The following is a 21,971-nucleotide window of genomic DNA, read 5'->3' on the forward strand; positions in this document are numbered from 1 at the left end:
GCTTGGTAGGCAAGACTCACCCCATCATTACATACCTTCTATCCAAGCTTCCCTTGCCCAGCTTGACCTTCTGCTTGTGGATCACTTTGACACTCATTTTGCACCTCCCAGATGTTTCTGATGATGCCTCAGAGCCAACAGATGCTGCCAGACTGCATGGTACCCTGTTCCCAGGTTTTCTGCCCCATCCCTTGGTTCTGTCTCTGTGGGCACGTTGGGAGGAATCTCCTGAGCCCTGCCGCCTTTATCCCATGCCAAATGCCCACTCCAATCTCTTTAGGAAGTCCAAAGACCCAGGCAACCTTCACACTGACTCGAGGCTTTATAAGCAGGTCACCAAAACTCTACCCATTCTACCTCATCCTGACATTCCCATGAGACGTCAACCTCCAGCACCTGTGGAGTCAGGAGCAGTGGGAAGGCCACCTCTCCCACCCTCAGCAGGTGCCAAAACACTGAGGGAAAAGGTTTTCCTTCCCTTATAGCTGGGTTCTGGGGGCAGCTTCTCCTTTTTGTATTTGCATTTTTACCCAATTCTTTCACAGATGTACTGTCCCTGAAGAGTCACTTGTATTGCTTTGGCTCTCTTACTTCACCATTACAAATATAAACATCAGTTGGAGCTATTTGGCTTTGTTATACATGGCAGAACTCATCCCCACATTTGCTACTCCCATCTTAACAGTACATGTTATGAAATTGCTAATGCTAAAATAATTGAGCTTCACATCACTCTCTGTCTCCTTGCATGGCAGAATCACCCTAACATGACATGGGAAACATAAAACTTGTCCTGCAAGTCCTCCCTGCACTTACAACAAGAGTGATCACACCGTACACTGCTCCTGCAAACATATGAACATCTGTGGTGCTCCATATTTTTCCAAGGTAAAATATTTACAAGTTTGCAGACCCATAAAAACTTCCTAAAAAAACCTGAACCATTTTTGTTTTCCTCTCTCATACTAACAAAGCTATTAGTCCTTATAAATGCATAAATTTCACAAAGAATGTGACCTGAAATTCAGCACAGATGCTTTCACAAGCCACCCCATGTCCAGGTTTCACTGTTCTGCCACGCTCATCATGGGAATACACAACTAATCACAGCAGCAAAGCTCAAACTACCCACCACTGATTTTTTTTTTTTTTTCCAGACAAAACAAGTGCCAGGTGGCAAAATGAAAAGATTTGAATGAAACGCTCTTAAGAAATAGCTGTTTAATTCAAAACTCATTCATTTGTATTGAAGAAGCGTTTTGTAGAACGCATTCTGTTAAGTGACCTGAGAGCATATGTTGTATATGGAGAAACATCTAAACATTATGCTCCATGTTGTATGTGTATCTGTAAATGCTTGCATTAGCTGTCTGAAAACAAGGGGTTTTCTTCTTTTCAGCGTTTAAAAATATTTTCCAAACACCAAGATTGATATTTTTATGCTAGCTCTGATTACCCTTTTATTGTTATCAGGTTTGGGTTTGTTGGTTGTTTTATTCTTTTAATACCTGTTTTAAACTTTGCAATCAACTTGCTTCATAAAAGATAAACTCTGTGGAGAAGTTAGTCATCAAAAACAATTAACAGCAGAATTCAAACACAGAACATAAAGGTCTTTTAAGAAGTTGGAGAAAAGCAAGATCCCCAACCACATTTACTGTACTGGCAGAGGATAAATAAACTCCCAAGCTAAAATCTGAGCTGAGTGAAAGCAATCCCAAGCCTGGCAATCCCATCCCCAGCCACAGCTCTGCTCTCACTGGGCTGGCCAGGCACAGTTTGGGGAGGGCTGGAGGACCAGTGAAATGAGGAATGAACGGGTGCCACTCCTTAATTGACCGAATGGGCGGCTGTTGAATGACACAACCCATTACACACGAGATGACGACGTTATCTGAGGCAGCAGGAGCCCTCTGGATGGCTACAGAGAAGCCCTGGCACAGGGTTAGTAACTGGTGGTAGGACCAGAGGTCTGAGCCATTCTGGTCCACAGTGTGCACATGTCTGCATGACCCCCCCTCCTCGTTTCTCTCTGCACAAAGCAGCACTGGAAAATTCCATAGTGCTCCTATGGAAAATGCATTGTAATTAACTCATTTTGATATGAAGCCTTTTTAAGACAAGACCTTTGTGTTGAACACATTTTACTGTTCCACTCCTCTTCTACTGTCCTATATTAATCAAAGCTGTAACCCCTGTTGTCTTTGCACTACGAATCAGAATGTGCCCCTGGCAAAGAATGAGGGAAAAGTCAACAGGAATTAAGTTTCAGTGCAACTGTTTACTCAACTGTGGCCTGCAGTTATTGAAATTTTATCCGTGGTTTTGTGTGACTACTGCAGTAATGAATTCAGCATGGCTGTGATTTTCTCACTGATGGTATTCTCACTTCAAGTAAAAACCTGTAGGATGAAAATGATTGAAATAACCAAAAGTCTGTGCATTTAGTATCATCCATTTTTCTGACTTGTTTAATTATGGCAGCTTTCTGTCTTAGGTTGGCAAATGGGGCACCACGCTCCTCTCCAAGCCTTCCTTTTGCTTTGTTTTTGAGCACAGGTTTTTTTCTTCTCCACAACAACCTGCTAAAAAGATCACTGTACACTTAGGGGAGTCTTAACCAGCTGCCAATTGCTTATTTAAAAGGTTTTAAGAATCCTTATTGCATTAGAGAAAGTGAGGGTTAGGCGTGAGTGTATTCACCATGGCTCTGCTGCAGCCTTTGTTCCCAAACACATTAATGATACATGCCCAGCACTTTGGTGTAAAATTTCCTCGGAGGGCTTCAGAATTTTATCAGGGAAAAGAAAAAGCCAAAACGTATTATGCAGCTAATTTACACTTGTGAACTTAGTCACTTCCCAGAAAAGACACTAATTAAAATATGAAGGCAAAATGCACAATTTGGTTGTAATTCTTCTGAGTTGACGAGCACTGACATGGGATGTATTTATTTATTTACTCTGACGTTCTGCACAGCAGATACCTCCACGGCCTTTCTCACTAATAGAAAACATTCTGTTGATAGAGGTTGCTAGGTTATATTAAAATCCGTTACAAAACCAAAACTTAACGTTAGTGTATTTTCCACCCAGTGACATATTTTGGAAACCAGTTATTTGTATACAGCAGTTCACCCAATCACTGCCACCAGACTCAACACATTCAGGCAACAGAAGCAAGTCCTGATCTTTGGGTGTTTCCAGGGAACGACTAAAAAGCAGCCCCAGAAGAGAAGCCCAACCTTTCCCTTTACATTAAGGACTGCAATCCCCTACGGACAAAAAAACGTGCAGAATGTCACAGGCAAGTCCTGAAAGCATCCTCCGGCCTGGCAAAGGTTTGGGAGTGGGGGGGTTAAACGCTTCATGCTTTTTCTGTAGGTAGGAAACTTGTAATGCATCTTACAGTACCTGCTGTTGCTGAAGATGTGCTAAATCTGCAGCCCCAATTTCAACGGAAGGTGTCTCGCCGTTTGATCTCACTTCCCGCAGGCTGCACTCTAGTAAATGGTTGCCACCGCTCGCTCCATTCTGAATGGCTGAACCGTTACTTTTTGTCTCAGTCCCAGATTCTTGCATCATGACTCAAAAACCTGAAATAATTTAGGGGAGGGGAGGGGGTGAAAAAAAAAAAAAGCAGCTGTTAAAACAGTTGCTGTATATAAGGAGACATGCCCTGTTTTAAATCCTGCCAAAACTGTAAACATATGTCATTTTCCTTCATACGATTTATCTTTCATTAATGGTTCATGCTACTAGTTTGTGTTTATTTATCCATTGGTACAGCTATAATTTTAGTAAGTTAGTTCTCTTCTAAATATAGTATTATTTGCTCAACATCTTTTTTCCCTTAGAGAAAAAAAAATATTTTTGAACGAACACACAGAATCCATAATTAAATTTCTGTAGTTACATCTGGATGCTTTCCTTTGAAACAGATGAGTCACTCTTGGTAACCTATGATGGACAATATCAAAAATGTGATATACACTGTGTAGGGCAAGGAGGTGAAGCAGAGCACTCACTATTTTGGTTCCCATTCACACCATGATACTGCCAAACTAGCACCTTTTATTATTCTGAAGCAATTCAGGCTGCATCTGGGATGTGCTGGACATCATCAGTTTTCATTTGGGGAAAAATGCTACAACTGGTCACAGAATTAGTCTTGCTGGCCAAATTTTTGTCTATGGATTTGGTCTGAATTTGCATGCTCTATGACACTACAGAGAGGAGCCTTCCGTGTTATTTGGCTAAACATCATCTTAGCAGCAACAGTGCATCACAGCCAGCCCTCGAGGTCCACTGACTCTTGGTGGATGCCTGTCCCTGAGTGCTTTACACTCTGTGCTTATCAACAGTGGGCCACAAGCCCCACAACAAGGGTCAGGACAAGCACATGTTTCCTTTTTCCAGAACTCCTGGGATTCACACGTTTTCAGGAACTAACATCAGCATTTGTGCACAAGACCCCCCAAATAAAGCATGTATGCAAACTGCTACCTTGGAGATATTACAATGAGTTGTTTTGTAAGTATTTCCACCTGCAAAATGACAGGTTCCAGGGTTTAAAGGCCATTAACCTGTCCGGTTTCCACCAGCACATCCCTCCCTCCCTTTGTGCTCCTCCTCTCACCCTTACCCAGGTGAGATGGGGTATGGAAAGCCAAGCTGAGCGTCCCAAGCACTTTTCCTACTCCACACCAACTAATCACGTGCACACGTGAGGCAAATGCCTCTGTGCAGAACAGTTCACCTGAAAGAAAGGTGCTTTATGTTCAAGGAAGAACCTGTTTGAATTCAGTAACTACTCCAAATCAAAAGAAAGAAGGAAAATCCCTTCCCTTCCAATACGTAAGGGAAAACACCAATCAGAAAGGGCAAGAGAAAGCAACATGTTAGCACTCCTTGCCCACTCATGTCTGAGGAGGACAAACCACTCATGAACCAGACCCTGCTCCAGTCATGACAGGACACATTCACACTGATGGCTGCCCAAGCACATGGGCAGGAGTAGGACAGACTCAGACATTCTGATTACATTTAAATAAATTTCAGCTGGTCCATGGAAACTTCTTTCAATCTGTTTTGCTAAATCTTCGAATTATGCCAGGGGACAAAAGGGCTCAGGGGCTCATTATAAAGCTTCTGTCAACTTCCCTGTAAAAGCTCCAGAGATCTAAACAAACCTACAGCTTTCCCAACACTGCTAGGAAATGCTTTTGGGTTTTAACATGATCCTGCTCCAACACAGACCAAATATGGTGTGTTTTTCATTTTCAGCACTGTAAGAAAAGCCCACAAGCATGGTAAGGTCTAAATAAGTGTTTACATCTAACAGGCAAGGCTGGATTATACACCATACACCAGGCAGCCACTGCATGGCACAGGTTGCTTCTGAAGAAGAGAGAGGAGTGAGAGTCTCCAGAGCTTGCAAGCCACTCAAGGGTATACTATGCAATTTTTATATGCTACACTACTAAAAAGGATAATACCTCTTTTAACCAGAGATAAATCAAGAAGAAAGAACTGATGTAATAATTTTCTGTTTCCACCCAAATTTGGGGCCAAGTCTCAACTAAAGAAAATGGAGCATTATGTTAATTTATCTCAGCAGCAGATGAGGAGAAAGATGACCACCTGGAAAGGCTGGTTGGCAGGTTAAACCCAGAGACTCATGTCTTTGACTGTCTTGATGCACCACAGTAATGGTGGGTGCATGTGCCCACCTCATAGACCAAAGGAAGGACACACCAACGAACTGGTGAAAGATGCCTCCAGCAGACCCCTGTGGTGGAAAGAGATGCTAAAACCAATGTGCCAGAACAGTAAAGGAGTACATCTTATTTTCCAACACTTCTGATGCAACAAACTAGAAGCGAGAACGTGAATAAACTACCAGGACAGTCAGAGAAAGCACCAAGCAAAGCTCCGAGGTGCTTCTGACAGCAGCAAGAAGAATGTGCACCACTGAGGAGCAGATCCATCACTGCCTGATCACAATTTGTTGGCTTGCCCTTCTGAGCAAAATATCTTCAGGACACAGAAAATAATTCACAACCAAACTGGTCAAGAAATTATTTACTGTCTCTAGAACTGCAAAAATGTTCCTGGAAAGAAAGAAAACCAGTAGAAATTGCTACAATTTTTCCAACCTATAGGACTAAGAAAAAGATGGATTATTTATTGTATTTGGTCACAAAAAATCATAGTTATTGAAAACCTTTTCCATGACAAATTTCATGCCCTGTTTTACCTTTTGAAGAACCCCAGCCACTTACCAGCTGAGCTCCACAGGGCTGGCCCCAGCCCCTCCACTGGTTGTGACCACCCTACAGAGCAGCAGCTATCAAAGAAATAAGGCTGGAAACTGAGTTTGCCAAGAGACCATGTTTGAACTTGCAAAACATTATTTTATAAGCAGAATTGAACATTTCTGAGCAAATTTTGCTTTAAAAACACCCATTTACAAGCAGTCAACCTCCATAACTTCAGCTGGATGTCTGTACAAAACACAAGCCCTTTGCTAAAATGCATCTGATAAAAACCAGAAATTTCAAGGGAAAAAGAAAACTGTTTATTCCTTCACTGCAGTCAAATGTAAGTTGACATAAATAATCACAGTTTGGTTTGATCATTAAGTGTCATGTCATGAAAATCAACCTGCAAGAGCTTTCTGCAAGAATGATTATTATTTGTCTTTTTGAGTACACCTAAATGAGCTGAGGTGATCGTACACCGAGGATGGCTGAGATAATTGTCTCTTCCCAGCACAGCAGAGACAGCCTTACAGGAGCCTGTTACTGAAGTTTGTCATTCAAAATCGTGAAAGAAAAAAGCAAAGCAAGGTTGACTTGATGCAACATGATTGTTCTGCAGGAACTGAACTGAAGCTCCCAGTCTGGTATCACAAACTGTGATTCTGCTCTAAATACAACCCCAAATAACCAAAATAGTGCTGGAGAAGCTGTTATGCATAACCATTTATTATAGGAAATACAGTACTCCACAAACGCTTCCATGACATGCAGAAGACCATGTTCTGACTGAAGAAATTTAATGTCAAAAGAGCACGTCCATCTCATGTGTTGTAGAAGATAGAATAATTCTCCAATCAGTTCTGCAAAGGAAAATATCATTTTAAAGCTTAAAATATGTGGGTTCTTACCAGTGTTAAGTATCTTTCTTTCTTCTCTCTCTGTATATAAATTCTATGGTATTTCATGTTATGAGGGATACAGAAAGACTCTGAATTATTAAAGATGACACAAGATGCTTTTCCCATATGAAGGGACCAAAGCTAAGCTGCAGTGTGAACAACAGCTTGTAAAACTTTATCCTGAAATCAAGGAGCACATAATAAAAGAACTGTTCTGATATGACTTACTGTCAGCTTGGTTTAAAAATTTCCAAACAGTGATCAGTTTCTTGAGATTCCCAATTTAACCTGCACAAAACCTTTTCTAGCTTTGATGCACAGTCAAATACAAAGTCAAAGCCCTACAGCTGGGCCCATCTCCTTGGTGAATATGTTACATTCAAGGTAATGGAGTAAAATTTCAGAGGAGGGGAACCAAGGGATGGCACTCTGTCAACAGGAGGACAACAGCTAATCATCTTCCACGTGACTTGGACAGAAGCAGAGGACACCCAATTTCTTAAGGGCGTGGACAAAATTGAGAAAACATAGGTCAGATGTTAACTTTGTCTGAATCAAAATTATCTGAGTATTCCAATGCTGATGTTTTTAGGAAAAAAACCAGAACCTAAAAAAATCCTAATTTTGAAAAGGTTCTGTGCTCATCCATTAAATCAAAGCCCATAAAGTCCACAACACCACAAAGACCAGATGCTGCTCAGCTCCACTGGACTACTAAAATGAGCAAGGTTAAGCATAGAGATTAGTAGGCAGGAGGTGGGTGCTGAAGTGTGCCATTTCTGCAATTCTTCTACCAGTATAGTTTCTAAAGACTAAGCAGCACTAGTTAATGTCAGCATGAGGGAGGATTTACTGACTGAAGCACCTGTCAGAATGAGGACCCACTGCAAGTCTGAAAGACTAAGGGACTGATATTCAGATGTCTTTAGATGCCTCACCATACACGGAGGCAGCTGGTGAGACAATTTAAAGACTCCTGAATAAGCACCAACCTATATCTTTAAGCACCTCATCACTTTTAAAAAACTATCCCTGGGGTCTTCTGGGCCTTAACATCTCTGGTTTAATATGCTTCCAGACTACAGATTCACAATGTAGCCTGCGTGTTTCAAAGTTTCTTCCAAGGCTGATGATTTTATTTCAGCTGTAAGTATTTGGAGGTGTTTACAAATATACATATATACCCCTATATGCATATAAAGATCATTCAGCATTTCTGTCCCCTGGGATCAGTGCTAGAGCAAAAATGTTGTCATAAAACAACACTTCTTTGCCACATTTGTGCAAGATTTTAAGCTAACAAAAAGTTCAGTCTTTATTCCAGGGCAGTTAATTAAGGTTGACCAAGTCAGGCAGAAGTAAATTAACTTGGCTGATCAATTATTTATATGAAGCAGAATAAATGCCCTTAAAGAACTTGGCCCAGCCATGAAAGGACATGTAAATTAAACACAACAGAGATTTATAAAATGTATTTCTACATCTATAGGCAGAAGAGCTAATGGTAAAACCAGTTTTAAGTGAGCAATCAAATCACAAAATCTAGCCTGAAATTCTCAGGCCGGCATAGTATCTATACGTGCATGGTCTATAATCAAATGTTTTACCTATTTGTTACAAGCAGTTCCCCAAAACAGGCTCAGGACTAACTTTAGAGCACTTCTCTGTGCAATTAAAAAAAAAAAACCAACACCAACCAAACCAAAAAAAAAAAACAAAACCAAAATAAAACACCAAACAAGCAATGTTTGGAAGCATTCCATGACAACACAAGGCTGCAAAGACAGGATTTTACCTCTTGAAAACGAAGTGCGCTCCGGAGCGTGACCGGGAAGGCAACAGAGAGCACGAGCAAAGCTGCTGCTTGCCCCCAGCACAGGGACAAAGGTACTGCACGACCAACCTGACACTCCCAGCACAGCCTGGGATCAGCAACAAGGACCACAACCTTTGCCAGGAGACCCTTGCCCAACTCACAGGTGGTCTCTTTTAGTCCCGCTATCTTTGGAGCAAGTGCCCTGCCAGGGAAAGCACGTCAGGCTCCACATCCCACCATCCCTTCTGAATTTTTCCAGGAACATGTTTTGATGTCCCCCAGGCGATGCTGCAACACCCATCTCCTCCAGCTGACACCCCGTGCCTAGGTTGGTGAGGCAGCCAGCAGCACCATCCCGCCATCCACGAGTTCAGTAAAAGAAAAAGGACTCACTAGTGGAAATTAAAAGCCTTGTGTAAGGTAAGGCTTTGATGTGCCATGGGGGAAGGCGTACAGATGTTCAGCTGCTCATTTACTAAATTACACCATGTCACAATTAACTGTGAATCAGCCAGCTTCACACGAGCAGCTCAAGGGCTGCCACCATGCTAAGTGCAGAAATAACGCCGGGGAGTGGAGTCCAAACTAGCCAGGTGGACCAGATGACTTCTCTCTGCCGGTGTTTGTGGTTAGCACGACTATTAGAAAGAGCCATCCCAACATATGGCATGATTTAAGTAAATCAGATCATGCTGAACTCACCAGCCTTTCTCAACTTACAAACCCCTCCGCTCTCGTCATTGCAGATGGGTGAACACCCGTCATGCTTTTAGAGTTTTCAGTAGCCGTCATTTATCCTGCTGACAGGGTGTATTTTAGGTATAATTATGTACTAACTAACTATAGATCAACTGTCAGTACATTAGGGTACTTTTTGGATAAAACTTACCCCTTTGAAGGCCACTCGCCTACACACTACTGGTGGTTGCTGAATTGTGCAGGAGTAGGAGAAAGGAGAAAGGGATTCAAAGTGCAATTAAGGATCATATTTAAGAATCAACCAAAATAGTAAGGAACAGAGCGAATCAGGCTTGGCTGTCCTGAAAAGCGATGCTGAGTCACGTCTGACAACGGCGTTTGGAGGAGGAGAGGCAAACCTGGAGCAAGGCAAGGGAGGAACACGCACGGGATGTGTGGAAAGAGGAAACAAAGAGACAGCGACGAGGTGAAATCCTTTGATATTTCCTCAGCTTAAAGAGGTAATTCAATGCATTAAAATGGATCCTTGAAATTTCAAAGGATGAAACTCGCACAACAAAGATTGTCGAGAGTGCTATTTTCTAGGATTAGAACAAAAACGTATTGGGATTTGCTATATGATCTTACGTCGCTGAGCACGACTGTACACTTGCTGTTATGCAAGCACCATCTTCCAATAGAGAATTTTCATAATTATAACAGAAAGGCGTAAATTTTCTAATGCATGGCAGTTCAAAAAGTAATCAAGAGAATGAGCCTGAGGGCTATTTTAATGTATGCAAAGCTAGTGACCCACAGTAAATGGGAGGTAGGCTTCAATGAATGCAAAGTAATGCACACATACTAAAGACCTGGTCTGATGAGGGACGGCTAAAATTAACACCCAATTAATTTCCGAATTGACAAACAAATGAAAGCCATAAATCTACTTTCTCATTAATTTTCTTGTGGTATAATTTAAAGCAGTAATATGAGGGCAAAAACTGAGCATTATCCATCATAAATATCAAAAAAGATAGCACTGTAACACCATAAATTATGCATATTACCTGTTGTTAAAAATGATTAATGTATTATCAACTTTATCGTGCACTGTATATGTCTAGACGTATCTAAAATCTGAAATTTCATTTAGTGCTTAGGAAATAAAGGGTCCAGAAGAAATGGGATTACCCACAGCACATCCTTGGCTCTGTGTCCTGACACAGGCACAGCCCTGACACTCTCACCTCAGCTGGATTCATCCCAAGCCTTGGGTCAGTGGAGGCTGAGCACATCGCAGGGGTGACGTGCTGAGCCTCTCTGAGGAAAGGAAGCAAATCACACTGTTCTTGGAGCATCCCTGAGGGCTGATCCACAGCCTTGGGACCTCGTTTACATAGGGCTGCTCCCCTTACCTGCCCTCCCAGTCCTGGGGTAGAGCTACTTGATGATGCAGAGGGAGGTAAGAAATGGACAAGGAGGATAAAAATGTGAGGCTGTGACTAAATTAAGTGAGTGATTAGCCTGTGCTTTCCAAAAGTGCTTGAGCACATCACCCTGGCCAATGGGAAAAGCACATGGGTTGCCTTCCCTCCTCCCTGTGGGTCATGATGGTGACCAGCCTGGTTTATTACCAGGGTTTAAGTCCACTTGCCACTCTCAAGTCTCCTGAAGAGCAGCTTCACCCATTCCTGTCTAGATGCAGGCTGCCACAACTTCTTCTTTATTTAACTATATACAATGGCACAACCCTTTTCACTGTTGGTGAGCATGGCTCGCACTGCCCTGGGTTCCTCCTTTCCAGCACCAGCGTGTATTGCCAGGGTCACAGCAACCTGCAATCATTTGGAGGCATCTCAGTGAAAGGCTGACTGATGCTCTGCAGGAGCTGAAATTTAAGACAGCTGCGGTGAGAAGAAGGGAAGGAGAATCAGGAGCCTAATCCCTCTTGTGCCACACTGACTTATTGTGAAATCATGGTCAAACAACTTAAATGTCTCAGAGAACCAGTCAGTGCAGTTACCCTTACAGAAATCTCTTCTGCTGAGCGTGTTGCTGACCACAAACAGTAACAACAGAGATCAGGCAAATCCAAGAAGAATTAATTGAAACAGACATTAAAAGGTTGCCATATGCTCAATTCAAAAGAGCTGGAGTTGCTCCCCATGAAAAACTAGAGCACCAAAACATACCAAGCTGTGAAGACAACAGGTCTCACTCCTTTCCATGAGGTAAGACCCTAAGCATTAGGCAGACAATGGACAACTCAACTTTACACACACCAGATTTTTGCATTCTGCCTTAATTTTACACATGCACACAAGTTACTTCCAGTCTCACCTGGGATAAACAAATCCCTTTTCCAAAGCCAGCTCTATCTCAATCTATGCCTCTCAGCTTGACAGCTATTAAATCCATATTCAGCATGAACCTCATGCCATAGCTGCATAAAAGCTCTAGAGCTGGGCGACTTCCAAGCGACTGGCAAATACGATGTAATCATTTACATACCATCATCGGCAGAGTGAGGTTCCTTCCTCTCTCTTGGGGAGAGCTGTCTCTCAGCCGTGAGCTTGACAGAAATCATCCTTACCATCACTGGGATCATCGTTTATTTGGAAGGAAAGCAATGGCGAGCAGAAAAAAAAAAAAAAAAACCAAACCCCAAACTGAACCAGAAGCCATAATTCATTGTGCCATATGACTCGGTGACTGCTACCGCACGGACACGAGCACCATGGTATTAGAGGAATGACTCCTCCAGAGAGAAGGACTCAACTGCAGCATGGTGAGAGAGGCTGCAGAGCTGGGTGCTGGCCCCATGGTTGGTGTCCCTGGGGAGGTACCCACCTGCTCATCCCAGCCCGGGCATCACAGAGCGTGTGGGGCTCCCCGCTGTTCTGTGCAGAACAGGAACAGAAACTGCAGAGCTGTTCTCACAGCCACGACTTATTTGTTTGTATGCACACTGCTCTGAGCTTGCAACATAAACTCTTGCAGTCTGTCTCACAGAAAAACAGGTGAGTATTCAACCAAATAAAAGACCAAAGTTGCATTTAGTAAATATAGTCAGTTTATGCCAGATAGAAGCAGCTTTGCTACAAGATGATACCAAACTCGTACCAAGTGCTGGCTGTAGATGAATTAAGACTCCCACCCTCCACATACATCTCTGTTCTGAATTGTCTAGCAGCCTCCAGAAGTCAAAAACCACCTCAAAGCCAGGTGCAACTCTAATAATTCTCCACAACACCATTTTCACTTCACTATTTTCACTTAGTCCAAGGCAGTGAAGGTTTGATTCATCACAGTAACACGAGTCAATTAACGACCAGCTTGTCCACTTACACACTTAGGTACCTCCCGCTCCCCTCCAGCCCCAACACTGCTCCAGCAGCCCAAACGAACAGTATGTTTGGATCACTGGTGTGAACTAGGGAATACAATAGATCACATTTCTATGCATATTTTGTTGCTTGCTTTTCCAAGGGATGAAAAGGACAATTATTAAATTTTATCCTTCAAAAGCTTTTTAAAAAACGTATATTCAAGATACTTTAACAAATGAATTCACATATAAAGGAACAGACAACACCTTCATATTTTAACAAATCAATTCACATATACAGGAATAGACAACACCTTCAAGTTAACATTTCTTTCCCAAGGTCACTCAAAGACAGTTTACTCCTTTTGTGTGCATAGCCCTAACAATTTACTGTTAGTGATAACAGGTCCTGCCTGGCATTTGAAATTCTGGCATTTGAAATCCAATCCCCCTTCAGAAACAACAACAAACAATAATTCTGAAAAACAAAGATGGTGTGAGCAAGTTTTTCTTGCTCGTTTTCAAAACAACCCAAAAGCAACAACTACCAGGATGGCTCTCTCTAATTAGGACTCCCAGAAACCAAAGAACAAACAGGCAGCATAGAGAAATTAGCAGATATAAACGCAGTTTTCCAGTTATAAAAAGAAGAAAAGCAGCTCTGTCATCTCACTTGCAGGAGGAGGAGCGACAGAGCACGTTTTTAAATTTGGTATTTTCTCTCCATTCAAACGGCTCTGCTTCTAAAACATTTTCCTCAGATCTCCTCAGAAATAAAAGTGAAAGCTTTGCCTTTTCCAACTCCATCGAGGGCGCACGCATCAATTAAAATCCGGCATGAGGAAAGAGGGAAATCAAAAAGCCCCCAACCAAACGCTGACAGAGAACGCAAGGCTGTACTTTTGGGGTGATTTACCTGGTTCATAGCCCTATATCTTTGTCCTAGACCTTCTACCTCCTTGTTTGCTCCATGCAGGATTTTCTAGCCATCAGCCGTCTACCGCTGTGCTAGTCGTCTTGCAGGAGTGCTCTCTCCCTTCTGAAAAAAGCAAACAACTGGATAGATATCATTACACTAAGGAAATCTCTTGGAAAAACCAAACAACTTGCTAATCTTTCTAGCCCCTTCACCCAAGTTAAAGATAAGCAAAGCAAACCAAAGTGAGTTTCAGCCACATTCCAGGGACAAGCTCCCCTTTTTCTCCTTTATCAAAATCCCAGCATTTAAAGGTTTTTTTCCAGACCTTGCAGGATAAACTGCTGCTCACACCCGCAAACAAAGCAATATTTGTTTAATAACTGATTGCTGCCATGGGTACAGTAAACAAGGGGCCCAGCATTTGTGTTTATGAACAAACACATCATCTTGCAAGAGCAATTTAACATTAACCAGGTGGAATAATCAACAGATTTCATAGGTGACACTCGGGGCAGGACTAATGTAAACAGAGCAGGGAGGAGAAAGGGGCCACTCTTAGGGAATCAAGGTTGAGGCAAATGCATTACAGAGTAAACAGCTGGGAAGAACTCAAGACAAACAAATAGTCATTCTTCTGACATTTCGAGAAGCAGAAAGGTTGTACGTTACATGCATCAGCTGCTGACCACCATGAAATCAAACCAGTTGGGGACCAGGCCTTCTTGTTTACACAGTGCCATGTTTGCTTATAAACAACAATTTGCTGTTACCAACCTCGCATTACTCATTGCATAAACGAGCAGATCAACCGAAATCCTGTTAACTCTTCTGTGGATTGAGGGTTTTTCACTCCCCTTCAACAACAACAAACAAAAAAGCCTTTGCAGTCTTGCTGTGCAACCTCAAGACAACAGGCAGCAGAGAAAAATAGAGAGCTGTGCATCTGTTCTGATAAAAGGGAAAGAAAGGAGTTGAAAACACTTGAAAGCGTTTCACGGAACAAGATTTACCGGCCAAACCACTGATGTGAAAGATCCATTTGCATTCAAAAAAAAAAACAAAAAACAAACACCAAAAAACACCAACAACTGCAAAAGGTGGGGTGCAAAATTTTCATTTCACTCCTAGAACAAACAAGCAAAACAATAGCTTTCAACAAAACAGAACCTGCCCGGCATGACCATGGACACGTGTGGTTTACACATACACCCATGGTCATGCCACCTCTCTGCAGCAGAGATGAACCAGCAAGCCATGGTTCAGCCCTCTTTCTCCTCCTTTCTCTCTACCATCCTCAACTCCTTTGCTTCTGCCTCCCATCACCATTCTCTGATCTCTGTAGAGGTCCTAGTTCCTTTTTGTTAACCCAAGGGGGCCAGAAGGTTCATGGATGCCTTCTCACAACCAAAACCTCTGGCCCCCAACCAGCCCCCACTCAACATCCCTCTCTTGGCCCCAAGGCACTGTGACATTAGTCCTCAAGGTGCTCAGGATGCCAAAATTCCCTGGGTTTGCCACCTTCCATAAAGCTTTTCCTTCTCCATCTCTCACTCCTGTACCACGCAAGAAGTTGCCTATTGCAACATTCCTCCGGGAGGTTTCTGTAATTTCTCTATCCTGAACATGGATTTTGGGAAAGACCTGAAGTACAGAGAGAGAAGACGGATGGTCCTATCCATGCAGGTTAATCCAGGGCTCTGGGTTACATTCCTTCCCTGACACAATCCTTGAGTGTGACCTCCAGAAGTCTCTTCATCCCTCTCCTATGAAAAATAAGCCCTTTAAGATGTTGTACTAGTTGGGTGGGGTTAGAGGATGTAGTTGTGGGCTATACCACGGGCCGTTTTTTCTCCTAGCTGCACTGTGGCCCCTCCCTGATAAGCACCAGCACCACTGCCACACACTGAGGAAAATCATCCCTCTTTCGAATCCACGAAGCATCCAAGGTCACAGCTGGCCCTGGCACTAATCTCCCCTCCCTTGCCATTTCATGTGCAAACAGCATGATGGCCAGAAGCCTCCCCCCTCATCATTTTTTCACAAGTTTTAGAATATTTGGTACTTTTTTCTACAGCACAATCCCGGACATCCACAGCTGGCCAAGAACCTCCGTTTTCTTTATCAGAAAATATTTAGCCTTTTGTTGTAGTAAGAAAAACCCGGTTCAAAAACCATGAAATCAGTACAACCTACTAATAAGGTAGGTATTTAAATAAAACCCAAATGCAGTATTGTTCAGGCAACGGCCTATTTTTTAATACATCAGGTTGACAGCATAATAGCAGGCAGGATGAAAGGTGCGACTCGAGGACGGGGTTGGCGTCCGCACACCAGGAAAACAGAAGTGTTGCCCCATTTCCTGTGCTGCAGCAGAGTATTTCTGATGTCTGGGGCTGCCGGGGACTTAACTCTGAATTAATGATTACACACAATACCCTCCTTTCTCCCCTCCCTGCAGGACAGCGAGGGCCAGCCTCACCGAACGACTGTGGGCAGGGAGGCACAGGTCACGGGGGATTTAGATATTTCACAGCAGCTTCAAAAATTTAGACACCGCAACCTGAAGGCTTCTGAAAACATCAAGCTTCACATAAAAGTCCTGATATTTCCCTACTTGAGGCAACTGCTCTCACCTCAGCAGCGCTGCCTGTTCCACGGTCCTTTTCCAGCACGTAAAATCACAGTTTATTCAGTACAAAGTAACTATGCTATGATAAAAACTATAAGCATATCATTCAAATGCTTTATTGGTCAAATAGATGGATGCTTTTATTAGTCCAACCTTTTTTGTAATGGAGTGCCACTGATGACCCAGTGTTAGCCTCATTCCCTGCTATTAATCACACTTCTAAGAGCTCATTTTGCTTTAAAATCTTAAGAAATTGCTATAATTTAAAGACATGGTGTCTACATAATGGGAAATGCTTCACAGATTGTATCATTCCATATAACACAGAATTTTTATGGCAATGCTGACCACGATACCAAGGTATTACAAAACTTGAATAAAATATTTTATGAAGAAAATCTAAATGTAAACTTCCTTTTGCATTTGTGGTTTGCCACATCCATAATGTTTTAATCACAGCCTTTTGGGAGCTGCAGTTTTCAACTGTATGTGGCTTACGCAGATTAACACTACAAAAACACTCCCTGAACAAATATAAACAGACCAAAACAAAATTAAATGAAAATTAAATAAAATAAAATGATGGACCATGAGAGAAAGACTGTTCAAGCTATATTTTCATGATTTTCACGCAAGGGATTTATCCTCTCATTGACTAGATTATCTCTTTCCTTTTTTTTGCACAGGGAAAACAGATGATGTTTACTGTGAAAAACTTTTATGACAAAGTGGAAGCATCTTACGAATTTACCTACACAGAGAATTAAATTAATATAATGATGGTCCTAACCCATATTATTAAAATGTACTTTGCAAAATGTTTTGACAATGTTGACTGCTGCAGGAGGGAAAACACATTTAAGACTATTTCAGCCAAATGCAGAAGCAGAAGCCTTTCATTTTTCAAATGCTAAGTAAAAAGCATCTTTAAACATCTTCTCATGAAAGAAAATGCAGTGCAATTATGTTATATGGCACACACAAAAGCGTGTTCTTTTCCTCAGTTCTCTAACAAGATATTAGTACCTCCTGGCCTTAGGAATATTATGTGTAAATCACATCATATTCAGAGTGTCTGAATTAATTATAATAGGAGCTGGAGAGAAATGTTAACTTTCCAGGTTGTTGCTAAGGATTAGCCCTTGTTTACAATTCTGTATTTATAGAACAAGAAAAATTTGTCAAATGAAGGGCAAAGAGGAAAGCAAGAACACAAATTTAGCTTTGATTTCAAAACAAATCAGATCTCGCAACCATTCCCAGAGAAGAAAACCACAGTTTTTAATGTGAAGATGCAAATGAGTCTCAGAATATAAAAATGTTTTATAATTCTGTGCATTCAACACTAGTAGATGTTATTTAAAGAATTTATGTTAACATTTCTCATCCTCACACAGCAAGTCCAAGATGCTGCAAACAGCATCAGTTTAAAATGGATTGCATTTCTGTGGGGCACGGGGTAGCTGAGGAGGCTGAAGCAGAAGGCAGCAGGGAGTTTGGCCCCCAGGCACCAGATCTGAAGGGATTCACGGACTACTCCAAAGGGGTTCAAGGCAGTGTGCAGGAGGAACAAGCCCTCTGCCTTCAACAGGCTTAATCCTGGCTACATGGAGATGTGCAGATCCATCCAGAAGGCAAGTCATGAATCTCAAAACCAATGCAAAGGGCCGGTTGACTTGACTTCCCCAAATGCAGTGAGTCTGTGATGTGAACAAAACACCTTATAAGAAGGGCACTTAGGAGACCAAGGAAGGTCCATCATGCAAAAAGGCAGTATTTCTGGAGAGCCCTGTGAGGACAGATGGTTCAAGGTTCCAAGTCCATGGGATGGGTCCCAGTGAGCAGAGAGTCAAAGCCTTGCAGGGACTTGCAGGTCTCAGGCACCTTGGCAGAACTGGCCAGGGAAGTTTGTACTGCTCACTATTCTGAGGATAAAGAAAGCACTTCGGCCTCCAGCACTTTCATTTCTTTGCACAAACAAAGGCACACCCACTACAATTAAGTTGCAAAACCCTTTTCATTACGACTCCTTGTTTTCACACACTTCAAGCCTTCCAAGACCTGCAGTCCCTCTCATGCTTCCATCAGTGTGTGTTTCTGTGGGGAAGACTAAGCTGGGGTTCTGTAGTGGTTTCAGTTTATGGAGAAGCAAATGGAAAATTGCTTTTTCCCATTTAAAAAAAAAAAAAATGTAACCACCAACTTCTGAGCAGGGTGACTTGCAAAAATTCTGAGCACCCACAACTGAGAGCATCTAACCCCCCACAAGAATCAGGCCCATAACACAATATGAAAAATGCACTTAGCTAAGCTTTTGTGGAAACACAGATGGTCTCCCTGCCTTGCCCTGTCCAAAGGCTATGTCTCTCAGATTACAGCTAAGGCAGCACGATGGAACAGGGAAACCAAACATGTGCCATGCGCACTGATCTGTAAGCTAATGCACATACACACACGTGTTAATGAAGTACCCAACATATATCAGTTTCACATCATTCACAACAGAGTTAATTGGGACAGAAGAAGTGCTTTCCCCCAGTTTTGTCTTGGCGTTTTTTTTTTACCAGGAACAGTTCCAGTCTGGGTCCAGAGCACGGATCCCACCCCATCACATTTCTGTGCAGGAGACGAGTACATACTGCACATGTTCCTTAGCAGCCACGCACATGGATCCCAAGCACCCAAAAATACAGTTGGTCCTCATCACGCTGGCCCAATAGAGGGGGGGAAAAAGTGCGAATTTTTTCCACCTCAAAATTTCATCCTGTGCCTGAGAAAACTCCCTAAAAAAGCTCTGTCGAAACCAATTTGTTTCTAACTTACCAGAAAAAGCACACATGCCTACTTTTGAGTCAGGATGCAGGAAGCCAAGCTCTTAATATCCTTCTTCTGCATTCACCCATGGCTGAAGAGCAATGCCCACCTCTAAGCCACCATCAGAGATGGCTGGGAGAGGGTTCAACAGCAGAGAGGAGTTACCAGACACCAAATAAGCCTCTCTAGTTTGCCTTGACCAATGACAGTGGGCAACTGTGAGCACTCCTGTGGCTGCCCATACCTTTTCCATGCATGATGCCAATGGAACAGAAAGTCTCTCAACAGACAGCACCATGGCCCCATGACCTCTCCAAAAAAAGCTGTTCAGTCCTGGACTGGAAGGGTCCATCACTGCCAAGTTTGGCAGAGGCTGCTCTGTGTGTTTCAGGAAATGGCCTTTCTGGTGCTGAATCTCCGGCAGCATGTGGGGGCCGTTTACAACCAGCAGTGTGTGTTTAACATCCAAAATGTGCACTGAAGACAGTATTTGAACATCTCCAGCCACATGCAGGTGCATGGTCCCACAGATGTGCTGGCTCCCGAACACTGAAGAGCTAAGGCATGTGGCTTCCTGCTCCAAGGGCTTGTGAAAGAGGAGGATACACTCTCTCTATTTACAGTCTATTCAAGACAAGACTATTCAGTGTCAGGATGTGCCGTAAGAGGGTAATTTGCACCCTAAACTGGATTGTACGATACCGCAGTCACCGTATGATCTCTTCCTTTGGATTAAAACCGTTTGTACAAGTCAAAGCAGAACAAGGAGAGTAACAAAACATACAATGTATTTTGTTCTACACTGCAGCCACATATTTCAACTGCCTCAGCCAAATTCTTAGAGTAAACACAGCTTTAAAAGAAAATAACTAGAATAAAGAGCTTCTGGAAAGTTCTGACTGATTATGCATGCAAGAATTCTGCTACTGTTTCCTCCCATCATCTGAAAAATAAACCAACCACCCAACTTCCACAACTATCTACAAAAGTGCTATTTTTCTGAAACACGTTACAATACTATCTGAGGTCTGCAAGTTGTAATGAATGCATCTTGTTTTGTAAAATACACAGAGGAGCTCAATTAAATGAACAACTGTAAAGGAAATAGAGCTGATAAAAGAATTAATGCTCTGTGTGCCAGATCATAACATAACATCTAGGATAACAAAACCGTGTCAAACATGCAACCGCCGAAGACTTAAGAAAATGAAACAACAAAGTTAAACCCTAAAATATTAAAGCACGTAAAATCAGAATGCACAAAACTTATTTTACATAATTGAGAGGGGAGCATGGGCAGAAGTAAAGGGATCTCTCACAGCTGTTATTCAAGACTTACTAAACACATAAAAAGATTGAATGTTTTGTAAACGACCACCTGCTCCGCTGATGATCCGCTCCTTTCTCGCTGCCCAACCTGCTTTTTTCCAAAGACCAAGCTAACCCAACTTCCCATCCGCCGAGGCATGGCTGAAATTATTTCTCAATCTGAGTCTGCATCTCGGTCTCCTTTTTTTTCCCTCCCCTTCCCGCTTTCCTGTGCCGCTCGGGCTGCCCACACGCTGGAAGGGAGCCGCCAGCCCCGGTGCCTGCTCCGGCTGTCGGCACACACGACACCGGTGGGAGCACAGACTAGAGCTCAGCCGGAAGGGAGACAGTCAGGGTTCTGCAAAACCTCGCACGTCGGCTTTTCTCCTTTCGCAGTTGGCGTGTGAACTTGTAACTCGGAAATTGCAAGTTCCCACCAATTTTTTTGGCAACTTGAATGCAATTTTTAGGAAAACATAGTATGCGGCTTTTGGCACGCGGAACTAAGCGCGAAGACTTTTCAGACAAAATATGCAAAGGTGATGGTCTCGCAAGCCTTTAAGGGCTTGCTGGATGGAACACGGTTTGGAAGGCAAGAGTACAAAATTCTGACTCCCACAAGCAGTAATAAAAATCTGTGTTCAAGCGGCTCCACAGACACTTACTCACAAAACAGGCATAATATCTGCATGGAACATATATATGGAACAGCCTCGGCAATGCGATGTACCCACAGTTCTGCACCATCCAGCAAACTGGGCATCTAGAGACACCTAAAACAGTCCCTCTCCTACACTTCTGACTAAAAAGGCAAGACTATAGGCACTTTCTGGCAGACTTGAACATCAGTATACTCAGGGGAGAGGAGGATGGAAAATACTTTAAATTACAGAGATGCTAATCTCCCACTATTGATGTGTCCAGCTATTAGTTGCTTCAGCAAAACATCTGGCCTGAGCCACGGGCCCAGTGAGTAGCAGGAGAAGTCCTTGGTGCGGCTGCAGCCTCTTCATGTCAGCATAAAAAACACCCATATTTCCCCTGTTTGTCTGGCCACAGACTGTGAGAGTTGCACGCACCAATTTGTATCACCTTGCCACTGGCAAAGCCCACTGGCATCCCCTCCTGCTCTGAGAGATGTGGATTTAGCAAAGGATTTAATTCTTCCCTTCTTTCTGTAAGACTTTTATAGTAGAGGTATGAAGCTAGAGGAGCTTCTTCAGGAACCTCACTCCCAGGAGTGCTGACCTCAAGGAGCTCCCAATGGCAAGGATCCTGTGGGTGGTAGCTGTGATTACCACCATGGAGGGATACA

General features: G+C 42.8%; 1 protein-coding gene across 27 annotated transcripts in view; it reads right to left on the reverse strand.

Annotated features, from left to right (window-relative positions):
* The window catches only part of FOXP1 (forkhead box P1), a 386,121-nt gene that overhangs the window by 162,530 nt on the left and 201,620 nt on the right, over positions 1-21,971 (reverse strand). For 7 of the 27 annotated variants that reach the window (XR_003527215.1, XM_027640634.1, XM_027640629.1 and 4 more), the window contains exons 1-2: positions 13,903-14,196; positions 3,414-3,595 (exon numbers count right to left, since the gene is read on the reverse strand). Coding sequence is in view for 26 of the 27 variants with exons in the window: in XM_027640634.1 (XP_027496435.1) it covers positions 3,414-3,584 (171 nt within the window). In the remaining variant the exon portion in view is untranslated. The other 20 variants (XM_027640615.1, XM_027640618.1, XM_027640621.1 and 17 more) reach the window with 11 other exon arrangements.

Source organism: Corapipo altera, unplaced genomic scaffold (genome assembly GCF_003945725.1).
Source record: "Corapipo altera isolate COAL_440 unplaced genomic scaffold, ASM394572v1 55, whole genome shotgun sequence".
Lineage (NCBI taxonomy): Eukaryota > Metazoa > Chordata > Aves > Passeriformes > Pipridae > Corapipo > Corapipo altera.